The sequence below is a fragment of the Sphaerodactylus townsendi genome, linkage group LG11, assembly GCF_021028975.2.
Source record: "Sphaerodactylus townsendi isolate TG3544 linkage group LG11, MPM_Stown_v2.3, whole genome shotgun sequence".
In the NCBI taxonomy this organism is placed as follows: Eukaryota; Metazoa; Chordata; class Lepidosauria; order Squamata; family Sphaerodactylidae; genus Sphaerodactylus; species Sphaerodactylus townsendi.
In genome coordinates, this window is record NC_059435.1 from 17,278,116 (window position 1) to 17,301,180 (window position 23,065).

Genomic DNA, 23,065 nt, shown 5'->3' on the forward strand with positions numbered 1-23,065 from the left:
GGGGGGGGGGGGTGGGGGGGGGGGGGGGTGGGGGGGGGGGGGGGTGGGGGGGGGGGGGGGTGGGGGGGGGGGGGGGTGGGGGGGGGGGGGGGTGGGGGGGGGGGGGGGTGGGGGGGGGGGGGGGTGGGGGGGGGGGGGGGTGGGGGGGGGGGGGGGTGGGGGGGGGGGGGGGTGGGGGGGGGGGGGGGTGGGGGGGGGGGGGGGTGGGGGGGGGGGGGGGTGGGGGGGGGGGGGGGTGGGGGGGGGGGGGGGTGGGGGGGGGGGGGGGTGGGGGGGGGGGGGGGTGGGGGGGGGGGGGGGTGGGGGGGGGGGGGGGTGGGGGGGGGGGGGGGTGGGGGGGGGGGGGGGTGGGGGGGGGGGGGGGTGGGGGGGGGGGGGGGTGGGGGGGGGGGGGGGTGGGGGGGGGGGGGGGTGGGGGGGGGGGGGGGTGGGGGGGGGGGGGGGTGGGGGGGGGGGGGGGTGGGGGGGGGGGGGGGTGGGGGGGGGGGGGGGTGGGGGGGGGGGGGGGTGGGGGGGGGGGGGGGTGGGGGGGGGGGGGGGTGGGGGGGGGGGGGGGTGGGGGGGGGGGGGGGTGGGGGGGGGGGGGGGTGGGGGGGGGGGGGGGTGGGGGGGGGGGGGGGTGGGGGGGGGGGGGGGTGGGGGGGGGGGGGGGTGGGGGGGGGGGGGGGTGGGGGGGGGGGGGGGTGGGGGGGGGGGGGGGTGGGGGGGGGGGGGGGTGGGGGGGGGGGGGGGTGGGGGGGGGGGGGGGTGGGGGGGGGGGGGGGTGGGGGGGGGGGGGGGTGGGGGGGGGGGGGGGTGGGGGGGGGGGGGGGTGGGGGGGGGGGGGGGTGGGGGGGGGGGGGGGTGGGGGGGGGGGGGGGTGGGGGGGGGGGGGGGTGGGGGGGGGGGGGGGTGGGGGGGGGGGGGGGTGGGGGGGGGGGGGGGTGGGGGGGGGGGGGGGTGGGGGGGGGGGGGGGTGGGGGGGGGGGGGGGTGGGGGGGGGGGGGGGTGGGGGGGGGGGGGGGTGGGGGGGGGGGGGGGTGGGGGGGGGGGGGGGTGGGGGGGGGGGGGGGTGGGGGGGGGGGGGGGTGGGGGGGGGGGGGGGTGGGGGGGGGGGGGGGTGGGGGGGGGGGGGGGTGGGGGGGGGGGGGGGTGGGGGGGGGGGGGGGTGGGGGGGGGGGGGGGTGGGGGGGGGGGGGGGTGGGGGGGGGGGGGGGTGGGGGGGGGGGGGGGTGGGGGGGGGGGGGGGTGGGGGGGGGGGGGGGTGGGGGGGGGGGGGGGTGGGGGGGGGGGGGGGTGGGGGGGGGGGGGGGTGGGGGGGGGGGGGGGTGGGGGGGGGGGGGGGTGGGGGGGGGGGGGGGTGGGGGGGGGGGGGGGTGGGGGGGGGGGGGGGTGGGGGGGGGGGGGGGTGGGGGGGGGGGGGGGTGGGGGGGGGGGGGGGTGGGGGGGGGGGGGGGTGGGGGGGGGGGGGGGTGGGGGGGGGGGGGGGTGGGGGGGGGGGGGGGTGGGGGGGGGGGGGGGTGGGGGGGGGGGGGGGTGGGGGGGGGGGGGGGTGGGGGGGGGGGGGGGTGGGGGGGGGGGGGGGTGGGGGGGGGGGGGGGTGGGGGGGGGGGGGGGTGGGGGGGGGGGGGGGTGGGGGGGGGGGGGGGTGGGGGGGGGGGGGGGTGGGGGGGGGGGGGGGTGGGGGGGGGGGGGGGTGGGGGGGGGGGGGGGTGGGGGGGGGGGGGGGTGGGGGGGGGGGGGGGTGGGGGGGGGGGGGGGTGGGGGGGGGGGGGGGTGGGGGGGGGGGGGGGTGGGGGGGGGGGGGGGTGGGGGGGGGGGGGGGTGGGGGGGGGGGGGGGTGGGGGGGGGGGGGGGTGGGGGGGGGGGGGGGTGGGGGGGGGGGGGGGTGGGGGGGGGGGGGGGTGGGGGGGGGGGGGGGTGGGGGGGGGGGGGGGTGGGGGGGGGGGGGGGTGGGGGGGGGGGGGGGTGGGGGGGGGGGGGGGTGGGGGGGGGGGGGGGTGGGGGGGGGGGGGGGTGGGGGGGGGGGGGGGTGGGGGGGGGGGGGGGTGGGGGGGGGGGGGGGTGGGGGGGGGGGGGGGTGGGGGGGGGGGGGGGTGGGGGGGGGGGGGGGTGGGGGGGGGGGGGGGTGGGGGGGGGGGGGGGTGGGGGGGGGGGGGGGTGGGGGGGGGGGGGGGTGGGGGGGGGGGGGGGTGGGGGGGGGGGGGGGTGGGGGGGGGGGGGGGTGGGGGGGGGGGGGGGTGGGGGGGGGGGGGGGTGGGGGGGGGGGGGGGTGGGGGGGGGGGGGGGTGGGGGGGGGGGGGGGTGGGGGGGGGGGGGGGTGGGGGGGGGGGGGGGTGGGGGGGGGGGGGGGTGGGGGGGGGGGGGGGTGGGGGGGGGGGGGGGTGGGGGGGGGGGGGGGTGGGGGGGGGGGGGGGTGGGGGGGGGGGGGGGTGGGGGGGGGGGGGGGTGGGGGGGGGGGGGGGTGGGGGGGGGGGGGGGTGGGGGGGGGGGGGGGTGGGGGGGGGGGGGGGTGGGGGGGGGGGGGGGTGGGGGGGGGGGGGGGTGGGGGGGGGGGGGGGTGGGGGGGGGGGGGGGTGGGGGGGGGGGGGGGTGGGGGGGGGGGGGGGTGGGGGGGGGGGGGGGTGGGGGGGGGGGGGGGTGGGGGGGGGGGGGGGTGGGGGGGGGGGGGGGTGGGGGGGGGGGGGGGTGGGGGGGGGGGGGGGTGGGGGGGGGGGGGGGTGGGGGGGGGGGGGGGTGGGGGGGGGGGGGGGTGGGGGGGGGGGGGGGTGGGGGGGGGGGGGGGTGGGGGGGGGGGGGGGTGGGGGGGGGGGGGGGTGGGGGGGGGGGGGGGTGGGGGGGGGGGGGGGTGGGGGGGGGGGGGGGTGGGGGGGGGGGGGGGTGGGGGGGGGGGGGGGTGGGGGGGGGGGGGGGTGGGGGGGGGGGGGGGTGGGGGGGGGGGGGGGTGGGGGGGGGGGGGGGTGGGGGGGGGGGGGGGTGGGGGGGGGGGGGGGTGGGGGGGGGGGGGGGTGGGGGGGGGGGGGGGTGGGGGGGGGGGGGGGTGGGGGGGGGGGGGGGTGGGGGGGGGGGGGGGTGGGGGGGGGGGGGGGTGGGGGGGGGGGGGGGTGGGGGGGGGGGGGGGTGGGGGGGGGGGGGGGTGGGGGGGGGGGGGGGTGGGGGGGGGGGGGGGTGGGGGGGGGGGGGGGTGGGGGGGGGGGGGGGTGGGGGGGGGGGGGGGTGGGGGGGGGGGGGGGTGGGGGGGGGGGGGGGTGGGGGGGGGGGGGGGTGGGGGGGGGGGGGGGTGGGGGGGGGGGGGGGTGGGGGGGGGGGGGGGTGGGGGGGGGGGGGGGTGGGGGGGGGGGGGGGTGGGGGGGGGGGGGGGTGGGGGGGGGGGGGGGTGGGGGGGGGGGGGGGTGGGGGGGGGGGGGGGTGGGGGGGGGGGGGGGTGGGGGGGGGGGGGGGTGGGGGGGGGGGGGGGTGGGGGGGGGGGGGGGTGGGGGGGGGGGGGGGTGGGGGGGGGGGGGGGTGGGGGGGGGGGGGGGTGGGGGGGGGGGGGGGTGGGGGGGGGGGGGGGTGGGGGGGGGGGGGGGTGGGGGGGGGGGGGGGTGGGGGGGGGGGGGGGTGGGGGGGGGGGGGGGTGGGGGGGGGGGGGGGTGGGGGGGGGGGGGGGTGGGGGGGGGGGGGGGTGGGGGGGGGGGGGGGTGGGGGGGGGGGGGGGTGGGGGGGGGGGGGGGTGGGGGGGGGGGGGGGTGGGGGGGGGGGGGGGTGGGGGGGGGGGGGGGTGGGGGGGGGGGGGGGTGGGGGGGGGGGGGGGTGGGGGGGGGGGGGGGTGGGGGGGGGGGGGGGTGGGGGGGGGGGGGGGTGGGGGGGGGGGGGGGTGGGGGGGGGGGGGGGTGGGGGGGGGGGGGGGTGGGGGGGGGGGGGGGTGGGGGGGGGGGGGGGTGGGGGGGGGGGGGGGTGGGGGGGGGGGGGGGTGGGGGGGGGGGGGGGTGGGGGGGGGGGGGGGTGGGGGGGGGGGGGGGTGGGGGGGGGGGGGGGTGGGGGGGGGGGGGGGTGGGGGGGGGGGGGGGTGGGGGGGGGGGGGGGTGGGGGGGGGGGGGGGTGGGGGGGGGGGGGGGTGGGGGGGGGGGGGGGTGGGGGGGGGGGGGGGTGGGGGGGGGGGGGGGTGGGGGGGGGGGGGGGTGGGGGGGGGGGGGGGTGGGGGGGGGGGGGGGTGGGGGGGGGGGGGGGTGGGGGGGGGGGGGGGTGGGGGGGGGGGGGGGTGGGGGGGGGGGGGGGTGGGGGGGGGGGGGGGTGGGGGGGGGGGGGGGTGGGGGGGGGGGGGGGTGGGGGGGGGGGGGGGTGGGGGGGGGGGGGGGTGGGGGGGGGGGGGGGTGGGGGGGGGGGGGGGTGGGGGGGGGGGGGGGTGGGGGGGGGGGGGGGTGGGGGGGGGGGGGGGTGGGGGGGGGGGGGGGTGGGGGGGGGGGGGGGTGGGGGGGGGGGGGGGTGGGGGGGGGGGGGGGTGGGGGGGGGGGGGGGTGGGGGGGGGGGGGGGTGGGGGGGGGGGGGGGTGGGGGGGGGGGGGGGGGGGGGGGGGGGGGGGGGGGGGGGGGGGGGGGTGGGGGGGGGGGGGGGTGGGGGGCGGGGGGGTTGGGGGGGGGGGGGGTTTGGGGGGGCCCTCCAGATGTTCAGGAACTACAATTCCCATCAGCCCTGCTATTTGGCCATGCTGGCAGAGGCTGATGGGAATTGTAGTTCCTGAACATCTGGAGGGCCATAGTTTGAAGACCTTTGGTTTAAATTGTCAACAAATCACAGCTGACTTATGGCAGCCCCAGCGAGGGGTTTTCACGTGAGAAGCAGAGGTAGTTGGCCATTGCCTTCCACTGCAGAGGCTCCCTTGGTGGTCTCCTATTCAAGTACTGACTCTGTTTAGCTTCCAAATTAGAGCCATAACATGATGCTGCGGAGGAGTAGTTAAGAGGGGTGGACTTCAATCTGGAGAACTGGATTTGTTTTCCCCGCTGTTCCACATGGAGCCTGCTGGGTGATCTTGAGTCGGTCACAGTTCTCTCAGGACTCTCTCAGCCCCCCTTACCGCACAAGGTGCCTGTTGTGAGGAGAGCAAGGGAAGGAGCTTGTGAGCCGCTTTGGGTCTCCTTACAGTAAGGTGACCAGATGGTCACCTTTGTAAACTGGGACGGGTGGGTAGGCGGGCGGCTGCGTGCGCGTGCATGTGAGCGCAGCTGCAGGAGCGCACTGCCTTCTGGGGCACTCCCATTTCCCACCCTGTCACAGGGCGGGAAACGGGAGCGCCCCAGAAGGCCGTGCTCCTGTGGCCGCGTGCGCGGGAGACTGCCGTACTGCCTTGCGCCCCAGAAGGCAGTGCGGCAGCCTTCCAAAAATCGGGACACTTCAAAAAACCCACGGGACAAATTGTTTTAAGGCGGGACTGTCCCTCCAAAAGCGGGACGTCTGGTCAGCCTACCTTACAGTTGAGAAAAGCAGGTTATAAATCCAAACTCTTCTTCTTTTGTTTCGTTCACACCAGCAATAACCACTGTTTATGCTAATCTCAACTACACCAGGGAGCTTGGAGGTAAAGAAGAGGGAAAACCAAAAGGAAGGAAAGGCAGCTCAAATAGAAACTGGACCCGGGAGGGTGTCAATGGAATCTGCCAGTTGTAAATGTAATAAAATAACCATATGTTATTTTAAAAACTCTAGAAAAACTCTAGAATCAAGACAGTGACTGATCAGCTCCGCACAAACACAGGACAACTATAGACTATAGCACTCAAAGGGAACAAAGGCCAGGATACTTCTATTCAGATCCATTCAACTATTGACCTTGCTAGCTTCATTGTTACTCCCAGGCTACAGACTTCTCTGTGACTCACATGCCAGGCTACTCTATTCAGATGGCCTCACCTTTTCACCTCACAGTAGATATACTCCACTTGCTTTCCATTCCTACCATCAGATCCTCTGAAGATGCCAGCCACAGATGCAGGCGAAACGTCAGGAGAAAATGCTGCTAGAACACTGCCATACAGCCCGGAAACCACACAGCACCCCAACCATATGTTATTTGTCTGAGGTCTTCCTAAAATCCGGCACCCTCCCAGTCCACTGAGAAAAGACCTTTTTCTAAAACAGAATAACTGCATATCAAAAATAAAAACAGTTTAACCACCATGCACATTTGCCTCAAGTTAAATAGTTGCCGCTGTCTTCATTTTTAAATGTGGAACAGCAAATCAAAAACAGTTCCACATTATTTCGCCTGAAAGGAGTGCAAAGCATTGCTGAATTGCTTTTTTAAGCTGATTAAAAAAAATACAGATGAACTGCAACCAAGTCCAGATTTTAGCTGGAACCCTGAAGCATACAGATGGTTTGGCCCTCGTCTCTGTGTGGCAGGTGGGTGGAATGTAATGTTTGCAACAGGCTTCGTAGTAACCAATGGACAAACAAGGGACTAAACCATTTTTCATTGGATGAACAGACTCGAGCATATCAAGCCCACATTCACTTCTGATTGGGACGGCTGGCATTTGGGCAAAGCACAATCTGCTTTAATGGAACTCATTTTATTCTGTCTATCAAGTCGGCTTCCTGATCAGCATGCAAGGGGTTAAAGTCACGCCGATATCAAGGACACAGTCTCACCTTCCAAAACGACTCCACATATCTGCCAGCAAGCAGATTTATTGAAGCACTTTGTTACATAACATATTTTACGTAATCTCCACTGTGCCAAAAACCCCACCCCCCTCCTTATGCAACGTTAAATACAACCAAAGAAGGATGGCCGTTGACAATAATTCCTCCTGTCCTTTGAAGGCGCATTTTAAACCCTCCGGATTTTGCAAACTGTACTGAGGCATCTGGGAACCAGGGTGGTGCAGTGGCTAAGAGCAGCAGACTCGAACCTGGAGAATTGCGTATGACTCCCCATTCCTCCGACCGAAACCTGCTGAGTGTTCCTGGACCAGTCACGGTTCTCTCAGAACTCTCTCAGCCCATGAAGTGATGGCAAACATGCTCTGAACATCTCTTACCCTGAAAACCCTATGGCAGGGGTGGCCAACCTATGGTGCTTCAGATGTTCGTGGACTACAATTCCCATCAGCCCCTCTGCCAGCATGGCCAATGAACATCCATGAACAGCTGGTGCACCATAGGTTGGCCACCCCTGCCCTATGGAGTCATTATAAGTCAGCTGCAACTTGATGGCACTTCATACAAGAACAATTGGGGTTTATACCCTGCCTTCCTCTCCTGCAAGTAGATTCAAGGCAGCTTACAAACACCTTTCCCTTCCTCTCTCCACAACAGACACCTTGTGAAGTAGGTGGGGCTGAACAAACTGTGACTGGCCCAAAGTAGCCCAGCAGGAACGTAGGAGTGGGGAAACAAATCCACTTCGCCAGATAAAAGTCTGCCGCTCAAGTGGAGGAGTGGGGAATCAAACCCAGTTTCCCAGATTAGAGTCCACTGCTTTTAGAGTCCACTACACACCATGCTGGCACACATTGCCAAAGGTCCTTCTCCATGAGCCCACACTGTTGGTGTGACTGCTTCTCAACCTAATTTCATATGAGACAGACAGATGAAATCCCAAAAGATGAAATCCCAAAAGTCAGTCATCTCATTAATTCAGTCTAACACAGGGGTAGGGAACCTGCAGCTCAAGAGCCGCATGCGGCTCTTCTGCCCTTGCACTGCGGCTCCACGAGCCGAGCCGCTGGCCCCATCCTTGCCCACCCTGCAGGCAGCAGGGCAGCTCCATGCGCTTCTCAGAATGAGCAGAGTAAGAGGTTAAAAAACCCAAAATATACAGTGTTATCTTTATTTTACATGTCAAAAATTATTTGCGGCTCCAAGTGTTTTCTTTTCCCATGGAAAACGGGTCCAAATGGCTCTTTGAGTGTTAAAGGTTCCCTACCCCTGGTCTAACACCATGTGAAGACTGAAAGTTTGGTTGGTTTCTTGACTGCATTTTCTGCAATTGTTAGCAACAAGCTCTACATTAGCATGAGAAGAAATAGTTAGAAAGCACCCTAGCCAGGTGAATATCTGAACATTCAATACGAAAAACAGTCCGTCAATAATACAATGTTGTATCACCCTTTGAACTGCTACTGCATTCCATCCTAGTACTCATCAGCTAAATACAATCTTCACGCCTGTCGTGAAATTCAACAAGGTGCACAATAGAACGAAATGCATCCTATAAATAAAAACACATCTTTATATGTGTTTTTCTTGCCTTACTACCCTAGATGTTCAGGGGAAGAAACAATGTTCTTCAAACCAGCCCCCAAACAGTCCTGGAACTAAAATGCCAGAGAAAAAATGAAACCCTAGCAATATTAAAATGTAAAGGTAGAAGTCCACCGTGGCCTTATGAGCTTTGATACCTTCAGGAAAACAAACACACACTGAATATTTATGATACCCACTTTAATAAGCTGCTTACTGGGAAATTTACATACATGCTGAGAAGGTAGTGTGGGGCACAAAAACAAATATACAAGCAGCATCAGAATGTCAGCAACAACAGTCACACCCCTGAAATCTAAATAATGACTTTCTCCACCCCGCTTAGCAATTCAGATAGGCTGCTCCAAACTATTTTCCCTGAAGTGAAAGCGGGCGGCTTCTAGTGTGAGCTCTTCGGCAAAGGAGGAAAAACTCTACCTACCACAGAGAACATTTACTTGCAAATCTGGGCAGAAGATGACTGCTACAGAAGCACGTAGAGTAGTGGTGGAACCCTGCTGCATACATTTTGCACATGCTCTTCCATCTCTGCGGCTGATATTCTGTCAGCTCTGACTAAAAAGGGATGATCACAGAGACAGAGAGCAAATCTATATCAGGGCAGGTAAAAATCACTTCGTTTGGGAGGGAATTCCTGCCGTCAAGGATTACAGAAGAAACACCAGTGGGATTTTCTAATTTAAAAAAAAATTACATGAAGCTGCCTTATACTACATCAGACACTTGGTCCATCGAAGTCAATGTTGTCTACTGTGACTGACAACTGTACTCCAGAGTTTCTGATAGAGATCAGAACATACATTGTCTATTACCAATGGTGGGATAGCCAGCAGACAGCTGATAATCATATTTGGCAGGCACACAAGGGCTCATTCCGCACATGCAGAATAATGCACTTTCAAACTGCTTTCAGTGCTCTTTGAAGCTGTGCGGAATGGCAAAATCCACTTGCAAACAGTTGTGAAAGTGGTTTGAAAACGCATTATTTTGCGTGTGCGGAAGGGGCCAAGGACACATAAAAGGATGGTCCTTCAAATATGTGGATTCCAGGTAATGAAAGCCCATAAAAGTTATAATCTTTAAACCTTATTGAACATTGACAAGCACTCACGCATAGCAAGGTCTAGTTTCATAGTACATTTAAGCAACTGAATAAAGACAGGCCATTGGCCCAGGTACAAGAACATTTTGGAAAGGCGAGATATAGCGGCCCAAGTCTGATTCCTCCTGCCTTTTTTTGAAGTGCTTTTCTGTATCACAAACTCAGCTAAGCATAGCCACATTCAGCTAATATTTGTTTACCCTGAAAAATACTGTAAAATTTATAATAATGTATTTGTAATCCTCCCCTCTGTGCCTGGCTAAGCCAGTTTAAGGCCACTCGTGTGTTATTTCCATGTGATCGGGCTTAATGAACATTTCATGAGTGCATTAAGACTTTTCCATGGAAGATATTACACATCTAGAAGAAGAAGAAGAGTTTGGATTTATATCCCCCCTTTCTCTCCTGCAGGAGACTCAAAGGGGCTTACAATCTCCTTGCCTTCCCCCCTCACAACAAACACCCTGTGAGGTAAGTGGTGCTGAGAGAGCTCAGAAGAACTGTGACTAGCCCAAGGTCACCCAGCTGGCGTGTGTGGGAGTGCACAGGCTAATCTGAATTCCCCAGATAAACCTCCACAGCTCAGGCGGCAGAGCTGGGAATCAAACCCGGTTCCTCCAGATTAGATACACGAACTCTTAACCTCCTACGCCACTGCTGCTCCTTTGATGGTGTGATCCTGCATTGCAGGGGGTTGGACTTGATGACCCTTGTGATCTCTTCCAACTCTATGATTCTAAGACATTTTTCATGCCTCTCTGCAGTCTCCGGACTTCCTCCTTGGCACCATTTTCTGAACTCACTCTGATCTGTCTGGCCTGTTCATTTTTCGTCTGTTCTGGTTTGGGGTGAGGGTGAAATCTACAAAGCATCATTTACACAAGCCAAGGCTAATGGCAGCACAAAGCATCAAAGCCACAAATAATTTTAAAAACTGGAAAATCACAAACTGGCAACCAGGAATCGTTTCGAGGGGGTGAGTGCAGACAAACTGGGGGGATTGAAAATGTTTTGCACACACTTTGCAAATGTTTTTGGCGATTTAAGCAGAATAAGCCACTAACCATGACACCGCTCTAGCTCTCTTGTACTGTAAACCGCCCTGAGCCCCTCAGGGAAGGGCGATATAACAAACAAACAAACGAATGAATGAACAAACAAACAAACAAACAAACAAATGAAGGCCCTGTTGATTTTTTATGGCGTCGCTCAGAACATATATGGAGTTCAGCATTTCTCTGTGCCTCCAGCTCCAGAATGGACAAGAACACTGAAGGCAAAGAAAAGCTACCGCAAAATTTAGAAGAAGTCGCTATATTACCAGAGTCTGCGGATGATTCAACAAAACAATATTCATGAGTGGAAAATTCTCACGTGACTTGTTATCTTCACGCTGCACTTGGCGGGCCGCAGTTGCTCTGGCCAGTAAAACCAGCTTTTCTCTCAGATTGCTAATAATGGAACAGCTCTGCAAATTAATTCACAAAAGCTACGAGTCCGCCTCAAAACCATTTAATAGCTGCTCGCCCGAGCATATCACTAGTTATTCATCTGTTCCAAAATTAGTTCCCGCTGAGACTTCCTTCCTCTTGGCTACCAAACACCAAATTACTGAGGCCAACAGGAGAAGCAGCCTAGCCCATTTACTGCTTATTTACATATTTATACCCTGCTTTACTCCTCAATAGGGCCCTAAAGCAGCTTACTAAAATATGTTCCCCTGTCTTCCATTTTATGCTCACAACAACCATCCTGCGAGGTAGGTTAAGCTGAGAAACAGTGGTTGGGCCAAATATAAATATATTTAAATATATATAATTTGTGTTTTTTAAAAATGAATATTTTTAATATTTTCACTTGGGTGAAAAGTGTTTGATTATGGAAGCTCAAGGAATGTCTCACAGAATAATCAGCTTTCCTGAACTTTGCCCCAAGACGATGGCACAGTTGCAACTTATTGCCAAAACATACTTTGATGTGGACTGGTGACCACAGGGTACGAAATTGGGGCCTGGGAGGTGATGTCAAGGGGTTAATTCCCCATTTTACCAGTGACAGGGTAGCTGCCCCTTTGGGTCCTGGCTGTACCTGAAATGTAGAAGAAGAAAAAGAAGAGTTTGGATTTATATCCCCCCTTTCTCTCCTGTAAAGAGACTCAAAGGGGCTTACAATCTCCTTGCCCTCCCCTCCTCACAACAAACACCCTGTGAGGTGGGTGGGGCTGAGAGAGCTCTGAAGAACTGTGACTAGCCCAAGGTCACCCAGCTGGCGTGTGTGGGAGTGCACAGGCTAATCTGAATTCCCCAGATAAGCCTCCACAGCTCAGGCGGCAGAGCTGGGAATCAAACCCGGTTCCTCCAGATTAGATACACGAGCTCTTAACCTCCTACGCCACTGCTGCTCCCTGTATGTACCTGAAATAAATAAGACCCAAGTAATTCTCACGCACTCATTCCTGCTTTAAATCATTGCATCTGAATCAGCCAACACACAAATCCCTAATTTGGCTGTTCAGAAGGAAGAGCAAACTATGGTTTGCTTCTAAACAAGGGCAAAGAGGAGCATGCAGATCAGGAGCTCACATTAAGCTTTATCACATTGTGACAAACCACGGTTTGGTGACAGAACCAATGATTGCCCAGTGGTGGGGAAAGGAGCCCCAGAGGCACAGGAGTCCAAAAGAGCATTAGTCAGAATGCACAGGATCCAAAAGGGAAAAGTAGGGAAACGAAGAGTTAGGCTTTGAATGACAGTTTAACAGAAGTGTTAACACTTGTCTCAGGTTCATTCCGCACATGCAGAATAATGCACTTTCAAACTGCTTTCAGTGCTCTTTGAAGCTGTGCGGAATAGCAAAATCCACTTGCAAACAGTTGTGAAAGTGGTTTGAAAACGCATTATTTTGCGTGTGCGGAAGGGGCCTCAGACAAACTTTGGTTTTGCCCCCTTTTAAAAAGAAACCATTTCAAGCCTGTCCGTTTTATCTCTGTGATCATCCTAAGCTTTGGCAGGTTTACCTCAGGTCCAATCCTACCCCCTCATATCCAGTTTAATTTCCCACTAGGAAAATTAGCACCGTGATGAAGATGGGAAACTGAAATTCTGAGGAGGCAATCCTCTAAGGGGAGGAGGCAAGCCCTGCCCCAACCCCCAACCCCGGATATCTGTCATAGCCACCCAAAGGTCTTTGGAAGAAAGGTAGGACAAAAATACAGTAGGCAGTGATTTGTGCAGTTTCCACCTTACAGCAACCCATATATTTATTAATTGCAGTAGCCACATCGTCTCTTTCCTGCTATCAATCTCTTTTTCATTTCAAAACACACAGCCTTCCAAATTAGAATCCAGAGGGGGAAAGAGGTTGAGAACATAAGGTACGAACAACTCCCGTGTCTATTGCTGTATTTCAGTTTAATGTACTGCCGCACACTTCAAAGCTTGCTGCTGCAGCTGCGTCTCTTGTAGCTGCGCAAAGAGAGATTTTCACAAAGCTGCAGGAACACAGAGAAAATGCAAGGAAAACTCTGCCAGTCGTCAAAATCAACCCAGACGCCTTCTTGCCTGGTTTACCTGTGGGTAAATAACGCATTTGCAGATAAGCGTGCAAGCAAGATAGGAAATTGCTCGGATGGCTAAAGCGATCAGATACAACTCCCAACACAAAATCCCATTTAAGTCTACACAAAGAATAGCACAGCGACAACACAAAAATACACAGGAATATCACTCTATTTGCACTGCTTCTTGAAGATATTTCTGGTGTAACAGGTGGGAGGAAGGGAGCGTTACAGCTTATTTATCATTCGCCACCCAGTAGTCACCTTAAATATTCCCTCCTCTCAACACTGCTCAGGATACTTGACGTGAAGATTAAACACCTACAAAGCTTTATTAATTAGCAGGTAAGTACCTTATTGATTGATGGATAGGTGCCTTAAATAAATAACCTCATTAGATTTCTAAGACGTCCTTCCCTAGGCAAGACTCATGGCCCCTGTACATAGGGGTGGAAGTCAACGTTCCCTGTAAGCCACTCAGGTGTGCAGTTATGCGGCCACCATATTGGTGCCATGCAACGAAGGGGCCACCAGGTAAGGAGAGCTCTCCCTGGTGACTTAGTTCCATGCAGTGTTTTGGAAGTTCAACACAGCAACCAGGGACAATTACAGGGACTTTTGCTCCTTCAGTTTTGGGTAATTACTCAGTCCTTTGGGGAGCCAAGAGCAACCGAAAGGGCCCAGTTTTCAGGCACTCCGAGACGAAAGGCTACCCAAAGGGCAGCGGTCCCATGGAAAACAAGAGCAAGCCTTGTTTCCTTCTCTTACCAATAATTCAAACACCATGCCATGATGCCGTCCATCTCCCCACCATGTTTTGGATCTCTAGCTAAGCAACCTGACTGGTATACACATGCTCTGGTAAGTGAATGCCACTTCGGCCAATTGTCTGTCCCTTCCCCATACGTTTCATTTAGGCTACCTACCTTTTTTAATATTATGAAGATGTTATATGTACTGTATACCCTTCCATACCTTAAAACACAGGTGTCAAATTCGCGGCTGTCCAGATGTTATGGACTACAGTTCCCATCATCCCCTGCCAGCATGATGATGGCAGGGGATGATGGGAACTGTAGTCCATAACATCTGGACGGCCGTGAGTTTGACACCTAGGCCTTAAAACATAGCATTTTCCTTCGTGTTATTTTTAAAAAGAGAGGCAGCGTGGCATAACGGTTAGAGAGTTGGACTAGGATCTGGGAAAGTGACGCTCCCTGCTCTGCCTCAGAAGCGTGCGGGATGGAATATGGGACAGGCACATACGCTTAGCCTAAACTGCCTCACAGGGCTGTTGTGAAGATAAAATGGAGGAAAGGAGAATGATGGAAGCCTTTTCAGGTCCCCATTTAGGGAAAAACGAGGTATAAGTTTGGAGAACTCTGAGCCAGCATGGTGTAGTGGTTAAAAGCAGGTGGATTCTAATCTGGAAAACTGGGTGTGGTGTAGTGGTTAAGAGCAGGTGGATTCTAATCTGGAAAACCGGGTGTGGTGTAGTGGTTAAGAGCAGGTGGATTCTAATCTGGAAAACTGGGTGTGGTTTAGCAGTTAAGAGCAGGTGGATTCTAATCTGGAAAACCGGGTGTGGTGTAGTGGTTAAGAGCAGGTGGATTCTAATCTGGAAAACCCCACTCCTCCACCTGAGTGGCGGAGGCTTATCTGGTGAACCAGATGTGTTTCCACACTCCTACTGGGTGACCTTGGGCTAGTCACAGTTCTCTCAGAACTCTCTTAGCTCCACCTCTCCTCACCAAGTGTCTATTGTGGGGAGAGGAAGGGAAAGGAGCTTGTAAGCCACTGTGAGTTTCCTTACAGGAGAGAAAGGTGGGGTATAAATCTTCTCCTCCTTGATTTGCTTTTCTTGGCCCCTCTCCATCAGTTTTTTCACCTGGCCCCATTAACGTTCCTGAGGTTTTGAGCATCTTAGCATTACATCTGCTATATGAATATTGCTTGGGAGAACTCATAGTGAATTTTGACATCAGAGTTACAAATATTGATCGTTTTCAAGCTCAGTGAGCGGTTCGGGAGGATGGTCTCCCTGTCTATTTATGGCACTTCAAAAGGTGGATTTTGCTCTTTTCTGAACTCTCAGGGGTAACAGTATTGCTGATCTGAGAAGCCGCACGGGTGGAAATGAGCATTTATTCCACTTAATTGTTTGGGTGCCCTTTCCTCTGGCTGGCAACATGCCCAATTTCAACCAAAGGAGTTCCCCCAGTGGCTCATTCCAGAAATGATTCAGCATTGGTGCCCTGTTTCTAACTTACACACTATGAATACCCAAAGGTCTCTGGCAACTCAAGAGCCATGACTCAGAAGATTGAAGGCAAGCAGAGACTGTTCCCCACCCACTCCGAGCTCAGAAAAACAACCCAAACAATTAAACAAAAGAACTCCTTGTGCCAAAAATCAGAACAGTCCATGTACAGACTGCCATGGTTTTAATAGAGATCGCTTCCTGCATTGACTACAGATGTACTTCTCCAAGTCTCTAATAAAATCTAGTTCCCAATATTCAATGCCATTTTTTGTCACACTGTAGAGCAATGATGGAAGTGTGGTGTAATGGTTAAGAGTGGTGGACTGTAATCTGGAGAGCCAGGTTCAATTCCCTGCTCCTCCACACAAAGCCCGCTCGGTGACCTTGGGCCAGTCACAGTTCTCTCAGAACTCTCTCAGCCTACGCAAAGGCAGGCAATGGCAAGCCATCTCTGAAAGTCTCTTGCCTTGAAAACTCTGCAGAGTTACCAATGTCATCTTACATTCAGATATGAATTACAATTATGTCCAGTAACAATTCAGGGAGGGGCAGTATAGCATCTTAAAGGAATCATCTTCTATTTAGTGTCATTTTCCTTTTAACTAAACAGGTAGAAGCAGACTCTGTGACCACTTGAGGGTCTCCAACCATGAACTGAAGACCACTGCCCAAGAGCGATCAAGAAACAGTACGTGGGTTCTGTTGTGCATAAGAAAAAGCCGAGCTATGCAGGCAGGATTGGACCAACTTTCAGTGGTTGGGTCACTGAAGTGCCCCCCCACCCCCACCAAATGATTCATGGCCACCATGAGGATTTAATAAGTGGTTGGGTCTTCTCTACAGTATCTTCATGAACATCCTTGAAGGCCTGTTCCACACACACCAATCAAAACATTTTGAGATCGGAAATAAAATGTTTCTGTCTGGAATTCTGCACTGTTTTTTCTCCTGGTTGGTTCCCAAAATGTCTCCAAGCGGCCTTTTCTCTATTTTTTTTCTGAAAACCTTTTTACAGTGATTCTTTTGCCTGAAACATTTCAGAGCAGTCTTCCCTCGCTACGCGCCCATATTTAAAATGTTTTATCTTTCCCGCTGCCGTTTTCTATGCCTCTGTGTCCTCACCCAACTTTTCTCTCCAGTGCCATTTTTTCACATTCCTGATCTCGGTTCTTTTCTCCTCACTTTTCATTTTTTACAGTTTGGGTGAACCTACAAAGCCTCAATTTAAAGGAGCTAAAGAACGCAGAAGCAGGGGATCTAGAAAGCATTGTTTCAATGGAGACGCAAAACAAAAATTTTTAAATCCTCATGGTGGCCATGAATCCGGGGGGCGGGGGGGCGGCAAACATTGAGGTCAAGGGGAGGATTGAAAATATCCTGGAAACATTGTATGGAAAGGGCCGAAGTTTCTCTAATGTGAGCAAAAGTCTGTATTTCATTTGTGGGGGGTGGGGGTGGGAAGTAAAGCACTCCACTTAAGGTCACTGTTTAAGATAAGAGCAAACCTACCTACCATTTTAGATACTGGGTGACCCAACCTACACTAAGAGATTCTAAAGTTATATTCCTCTGAGTGAAGTTTTTGCACACACACACACACACACACATTGCATACTCACACACACAACACGAAGTCCTTGTAACATTCAGGTCCATTCATGATGGCCAGCATTTTCTGATGATGTGCTAAATATGCTGGCTACAAGCCAACAGAAGAGAAGGAACCCAACTGGATTCAGTAGAAGATATTTAAGAGTATGATTGACTCCCCATGGAATTAACCATGTCTAGCTAGGGCAGTGGTGGTGAACCTTTGGCACTCCAGATGTTATGGACTAGAATTCCTATCAGCCCCTGCCAGCATGACCAATTGGCCATGCTGGCAGGGGCTGATGGGAATTGTATTCCATAACATCTGGAGTGCCAAAGGTTCGCCACCATGGAGCTAGGGCTAGGCTGTGTCCTGGGGTCAGCATCCATGCATGAAGGAGGTCCCTAGTATAAGATCACTCACCTCCTGAATCATATTCCAGGCAACCAAGAGCTTTGGGGGCAACTGTTGCGGGGGGGGGGGGAGGGAGGGTTGATGGTTTCAAAAACAATGGACTAAAATGCAAAGAGACATTTCTAAAAAAAAAAAAATGCTAAGACCAGACAAGAAGCCCTGCTGATAATAGCCTCAGATGGGTGTAACCAGATCCCAATTCTTCAGAGGTAAACCCCTTTGCACATTTTCAAAGGCTCAAATGATCAACCTGTAGACCCAAAGAAACCCCAAACAGCAGGCAAAAAATACATGTGGGCAAAAACACCACCAACATGCCCTGAGAGCCCTCCCATTAAAACCTACTGGAGATACCGCCCCTCCAGATGTTATGGACTACAGTTCCCATCATCCCCTGCCATCATGATGCTGGCAGGGGATGATGGGAACTGTAGTCCATAACATCTGGAGGGCCATGAGTTTGACACCTACAGGGTTTCTCCTAAGTAAATTGACTGTTCATTGCAAACTTAACTGCTTCTCCCTACTGTTTGCTGCTTGATCCGCAATCCGTGGCTTTGACTTTAAAAATGGGGAGCAGACTGACAGCTATTAAGTTTCCCATGGACTTCTGGGAATCTCTTGAAAGCAAATGCTTGCAGGGACCCAGGCTGTGTTTGTCTCTCTGTTTCATTTCTCCAGGAATGGGAGGTCAGAGAGATTAGAACCCTCAGGGAGACGACAGAAACTGTTTACAGGGAATCGCAAACTATCTATGATTTCCACAAACTAATCACTGCAGGACACGGCGCTTTGCTCTTTACAGCTTCTGACAAGCAGTGAGATGACCAGACATCACACAACATACTGCTGGAAGCTTCGGCCACTAGGGCACACATTCCTATTCTTCCATGGGGCTAGGCTAAGCACATGAATGGGGAAAGCCATGTACACTGATCTGGAATGCCCGGAGGGTCGGTATTCTAGGCTGGCTGCATCTTGCTTTCTGCCTCACCCGAGGTGTGCACAAGAAACATGCCAAGCTAGCAGCACTGTGCAAACTGCCCAAATTTAGCAATCTACACTGGCCACAGGACGTCGGCAAGCATTCCTCAAGCCCAGCATCCAGGCTTTGGGTGATGCTGCCAGAAGGGATAGCCCAGGCCAGGAGAGACTGTAACGATGAAGCAATCACTGAAATATTGCCCTAAATCTACCTTTCCAGAAATGGGACTCATCTGAGTGGCAAGTATGTGACATAAGGACAGGAAAATCAGAGTCATGTGACAAGCGGAAGCCCAAGTTGTGAACTCATTGGCTGCAAGGGAAGGAGCTGAGCAGCCAATCAAGAGAACTGAAGACAGGAAATACAACCCACATGAGGAGGGGCACCACAGATAGGCAGAGGTACTAAAGTTGGCTGAGATGGCCAAGTTAAGTCAGCGTGGCATAGTGGTTAGGAGCAGGTGGACTCCAATCTGAAGAACTGGGTTTGATTCCCCTCTCTCCACATACGCAGTGAATTCTTATCTGGTGAACTGGATTTGTTTCCTCGCTCCTACACATGAAGCCTGCTGGGTGACCTTGGGTCAATCACAGTTCTTCGGAACTCTCTCAGCCTCACCTGACTCACAAGGGGTCTGCAGTAGGGAGAGGAAGGGAAAGGAGTTTGTAAGCCGCCTTGAGTCTCCTTGCAGGAGAGAAATGGGCAGTACAAATCCAAACTCTTCTTCTTTCTAAGACAGCCAGCAGGGAAAATAACATGGAGCAGAGGAGAACGATGTAAGCCTATTTGGGTCCCCATTATGGAGAAAGGTGGGGCCCACACAAAGTAAATAAGCATCAGGCCCGTTGTAACTGTGATGCAGAATGGCATAGTATAGTATAGCCCAGTGATGGCGAACCTTTTCGAGACCGAGTGCCCAAATTACAACCCAAACCCCACTTATATATCACAAAGTGCCAGCACGGCAATTTAACCTGAATAACCCCCTCGAGCAGGGGCCAGCCTGCTGTAGCCTCCAGCAAGACCCACATGTGCTGCTCTGCGCCTCTCTAGCATCTCTGCTGCCTCTTCCCCCCACCCCCACCTCAGGTAGCAGCCAACTGGAGCACAGGCACCAGGCCCACTAGCCGAGTCCTCCCTGCTCGCTGAGGTGAATGCACATCGAGTCCAGCGGCCCAGGCCAGCTTAGATGTGGGGGGGGGGGCATTTCCCCCCCACATGACGAACTCTGTGCATGTGTGCCCACAGAGAGGGCTCTGAGTGCCACCTCTGGCACCCGTGCCATAGTTCACCACCACTGGTATTGCCTGAGTTCCTTCACATGAAGTCTGATGGGCGACCTTGGGCCGGTCACAGCTCTCTCAAAGGGGCTCATGACCCAGCATACATACATAGGCCTTTATCGGCGACAAAAGTATAACCCAGTATAATAATTAAAAGGAGCCACAGTGGATTGACATTAAAAAGTAATACAAAACAAAAATGCATATGTTATCATTTTACAGAACCTAAAATTGACACTTCTTCCTAACGGCACGAAGATTTATAGTGCCCTGTAGAGAACTGGCTACCCGCTCGCACAGATCTGCAGAAGGGCTATTTAATAAGAAGGATGCCAAAGCTGCAACAGAAGACTTGGTTCTCAGTGCCAGAACAGGGGTTAAGAACTTGGCCCGAATCGCAGCATAGAATGAGCAGAAAAATAAAATATGTTGTACAATTTCAATAGTTTCTGAATCACAAGGGCGAATTGGTTCTGCATATGGTACTCTCTGGAATCTTCCAGAGAGTAGGATCATGACCCAGCAGATGGGGCCGTATGATCCACCTGGGCATCCTTCCTTGGGCTAGGTAGATCTACAGTCCTAAATCCTTCCTATGATGGGGATAACAGAAGGACCACTCTCTTGAGCCCACAAAGCTACCATACCACAAGTCACACTGGTCTACCTAGTCCACAATAGTTTGATTGACAGCTGTTCTCTCAGACATAAGGGGTATGTTTCCCAACCCGGCATCCTTTGGGTACCAGGGGGTGAAACTGGGACTTTCTGATTACAAACTAGACGTCTATCCGGAAACACAGCCCCTCCCCAAGTTCACAAGGTTTAGGGGCATTTCACTCTGCAGAGGACTGGGTGGTAACTAAAATCTCCTTCTAGCAAGACTGCTGTTGTATGTCAACTAACTTCCATTTCCCAGACAAATCAAAACTGGAGTACTAAAACGGAGGGGAGGGGAGGAGCCGTGACTCAGTGAGAGAGCATCTACTTGGCATGGACCAGTTTCAATCCTCAGTTAAAAGGATCAAGTAGGTGATGTAACAGGCCTCGACCTTAGATCCTGGGCAGCAGTTGTAAACAATGGTGACTTCAATGAACCAAGGATCTGACTCAGTATAAAGCGACTTCGGGTGTTCAATCGGAGACCCTGTTCCAAACATCCAATTAAAACACACGGTTTCGCCTTGCCTGTTTGAGATGTTTATTTGATCTGCACACTAAAAGCAAAGAGCACACTAGAAACAGTGGTCTAATGCAAGCATTTGTGCCTCACACACTCGATCTGAAGGCAAACGGAATAGCCCTGGGTGTACCATCAGAACGCTTCCAACTCATGCGGAGCCTATGAATTAATGGCCTCCAAAACATACCATCCTGAACAGCTTTGCCCAGGGCTTGCAAACTGAGAGCCCCGGCTTCCTCTATTCAGTCAGTTCATCTCGTGTTGCATCTTCCTCCTTTCCTGCCGCCTTCCACTCTTCCTAGCATCGGTAGCTCCGGGCTGCCTCATTACCCTGGGATATTTTTAGCTCTTCCTTTCAGCCAAACTTAGCCCCCAAACGGCATGCCTAAGGAGGTCAGGAGGGCTCCCAGACTGCTCCTGTTCCACAGATTACGTCAAACAGAATTGCTCAGGGAACGGGGCTGTAGTTTTAGTGCACGATTCTTTTGGTTTTATTGCATTGGTTTTCTGATTTTTGTAATCTAATCTTGCCATTAGATTAGGCATTGTATTCAGCATTATTGTTGTGCTGTGTGGTTTTATACATTTGTAGCTCATCTCCCGTCTTAGCAAGAGAAGTGAGCTATGAAGACAGTATAAAGAACGAAGAAAAAGCAGCTTAATCCAAGATCCTGCTTCCAATGTTGGATCTTAGCTGTGGAGAGAACAAGGGGGTCTCTGAGCATGTGCAGTGTGCATTTTCTCACCACCTGAATAACCACAGCCCACTCTCATCTATCTTGGCCTAGCTGCTGGGCAGGCAGAAAGACCTAAGATCTCTCTATTTAACCATTCATCACCTCTACCTTACTTTAAAAGATTTGCAGCGGAAATGAGAGGCTCAGAATGCAATTTAAAGGGAAAGCACCACAGAAATTATTTCACACAAATGCTGCCCCAGAGGGTTTCTCTCTAGATTTCTGAGGACCCAGGGAAGATCTCTTTGTATTCGTTTCCAACCTATAATTAACATTCCCTGCTCTTTCTCTGCAAATAAAAATCCCCGATGCCCCTGGAAGAGAGCAGAAGAAAATGAGAGCAATACCAGCAAAGCAATACCAAAGAGAATACAAAACTACTTTGCTGTTGATTCAAACAAGAATCCACTTAGCGTTGGAGAGTTCAGCCATCAATCTGATCTCTTGAGGACTGAACAGAACATCCAAGTTGACAGAATCAGCTCTCCCTGTTCTGGATGCTTTCAGGTCCATTAAGCACTTAAGCCTCATTCTCAGGATCCAATTATTTATTATGTATAGTCATACATACTTTTAAAAAAATGAAAAGCACCTGTGGAGTCTGGGCTCTTGACCCTCACTCCTCAGGCCTAAATTCTACCTCTCCAAAACTGCTTTCCACCTTCACATGATAAAAGATGTGTGTTTCGCCCCCTCTAGAAGGACAAAAATTAAGGTGGACTAGTATTCCAAGAGGTAAAAGGGTCCCAAAAGAAAACCAGTCCCCAACACTAAAAATTTCACCCTCCCAGTATTACAGCCTGCTTTTTCTAAATCTGAGGAAAGGCGCTTAGAAGAACTCTTTGCAATATCTAGAAGACCAGATAGGAGACGGTCAAACAATCATACGCTGCCCTGTGCTTAAAACAAAAATTCCCTGCATGCAGAAAACCAGCAGGTCAGGCTAAACCACTTCCCTGCAGGAGCCTAGTTTCTAGGCACAAGAATCTGGAGGGTTCACCCTGTTACCTCCCTTCCACTTCAAGCCCAGGCATACCTTTCTCTCTCCAGTAAGGTCCACATCTCATTGTATGGAGATGCCCCTTTCCACCTGAAAGAGAGACCTTGGCAGGCTGCAATAATATGCACAATTTCTTGGGAGTAAGACTTACTTCCGAGCAAACGCACCCAGGACAGCTCTCGCAATTTTGTAACTAGTCTCATAAGGGGTTTGGAGGGGTTTTTCTTTTTTTTTTCTTTTTTTTTTGGGGGGGGGGGGGGGGTTATTTTTCCAGATTTACCTCCAGGAGCAGAACGAGGATCCAGCACGCCCCCTGCTGGAAAGGGTTCATCGCTGTCGCGGTCGGGGGTTCAGACGTGCAGGAAAGCCGCGGCGGGCAACATCCGTGTCTGTTCCAGAGCGCAAAGGCAGAGGAGGCAGGGCGCGGATCCCAAGCGGGGAGAAGGCGCGGGGCGGCGGCGGCGGCGGAGCGGCCGGTCCCTCCCCGGGTGGCTTTCCAGGAATAGCCGAAGGGAAGGAGGTCAGGCAGAGGCCAGAGGCGCTCCGCGGCGGCTCGGCAGGCGGGGCCGGCCCGGGCGCTTCCCGGCGGAGGCTTCCCGGGCTTGGAGCACAAAGGGAGGCCGGAGCGCAGCTAGCAGAGCGGCCGGCCGGGGTGGGAGGCTGCTGGGCCCCGCCCCCGGGCCCGCCCCGCAGCAGCGACCCTCCTCCTGCTCCGCCTCCAAAC

At 55.9% G+C, this 23,065-nt stretch overlaps 1 protein-coding gene across 1 annotated transcript in view; it reads right to left on the reverse strand.

Moving 5' to 3' along the window:
• VOPP1 (VOPP1 WW domain binding protein) overlaps positions 1 to 22,672 on the reverse strand; it is a 59,094-nt gene extending 36,422 nt beyond the window's left edge. Inside the window, exons 1-2 of the mRNA XM_048510453.1 lie at positions 22,622 to 22,672; positions 12,759 to 12,793 (exon numbers count right to left, since the gene is read on the reverse strand). Coding sequence (XP_048366410.1) covers positions 12,759 to 12,793; positions 22,622 to 22,672 — 86 coding nt within the window. The remainder of the gene's footprint in view (positions 1 to 12,758; positions 12,794 to 22,621) is intronic.
• Between the last annotated feature and the right edge of the window lie 393 nt (positions 22,673 to 23,065).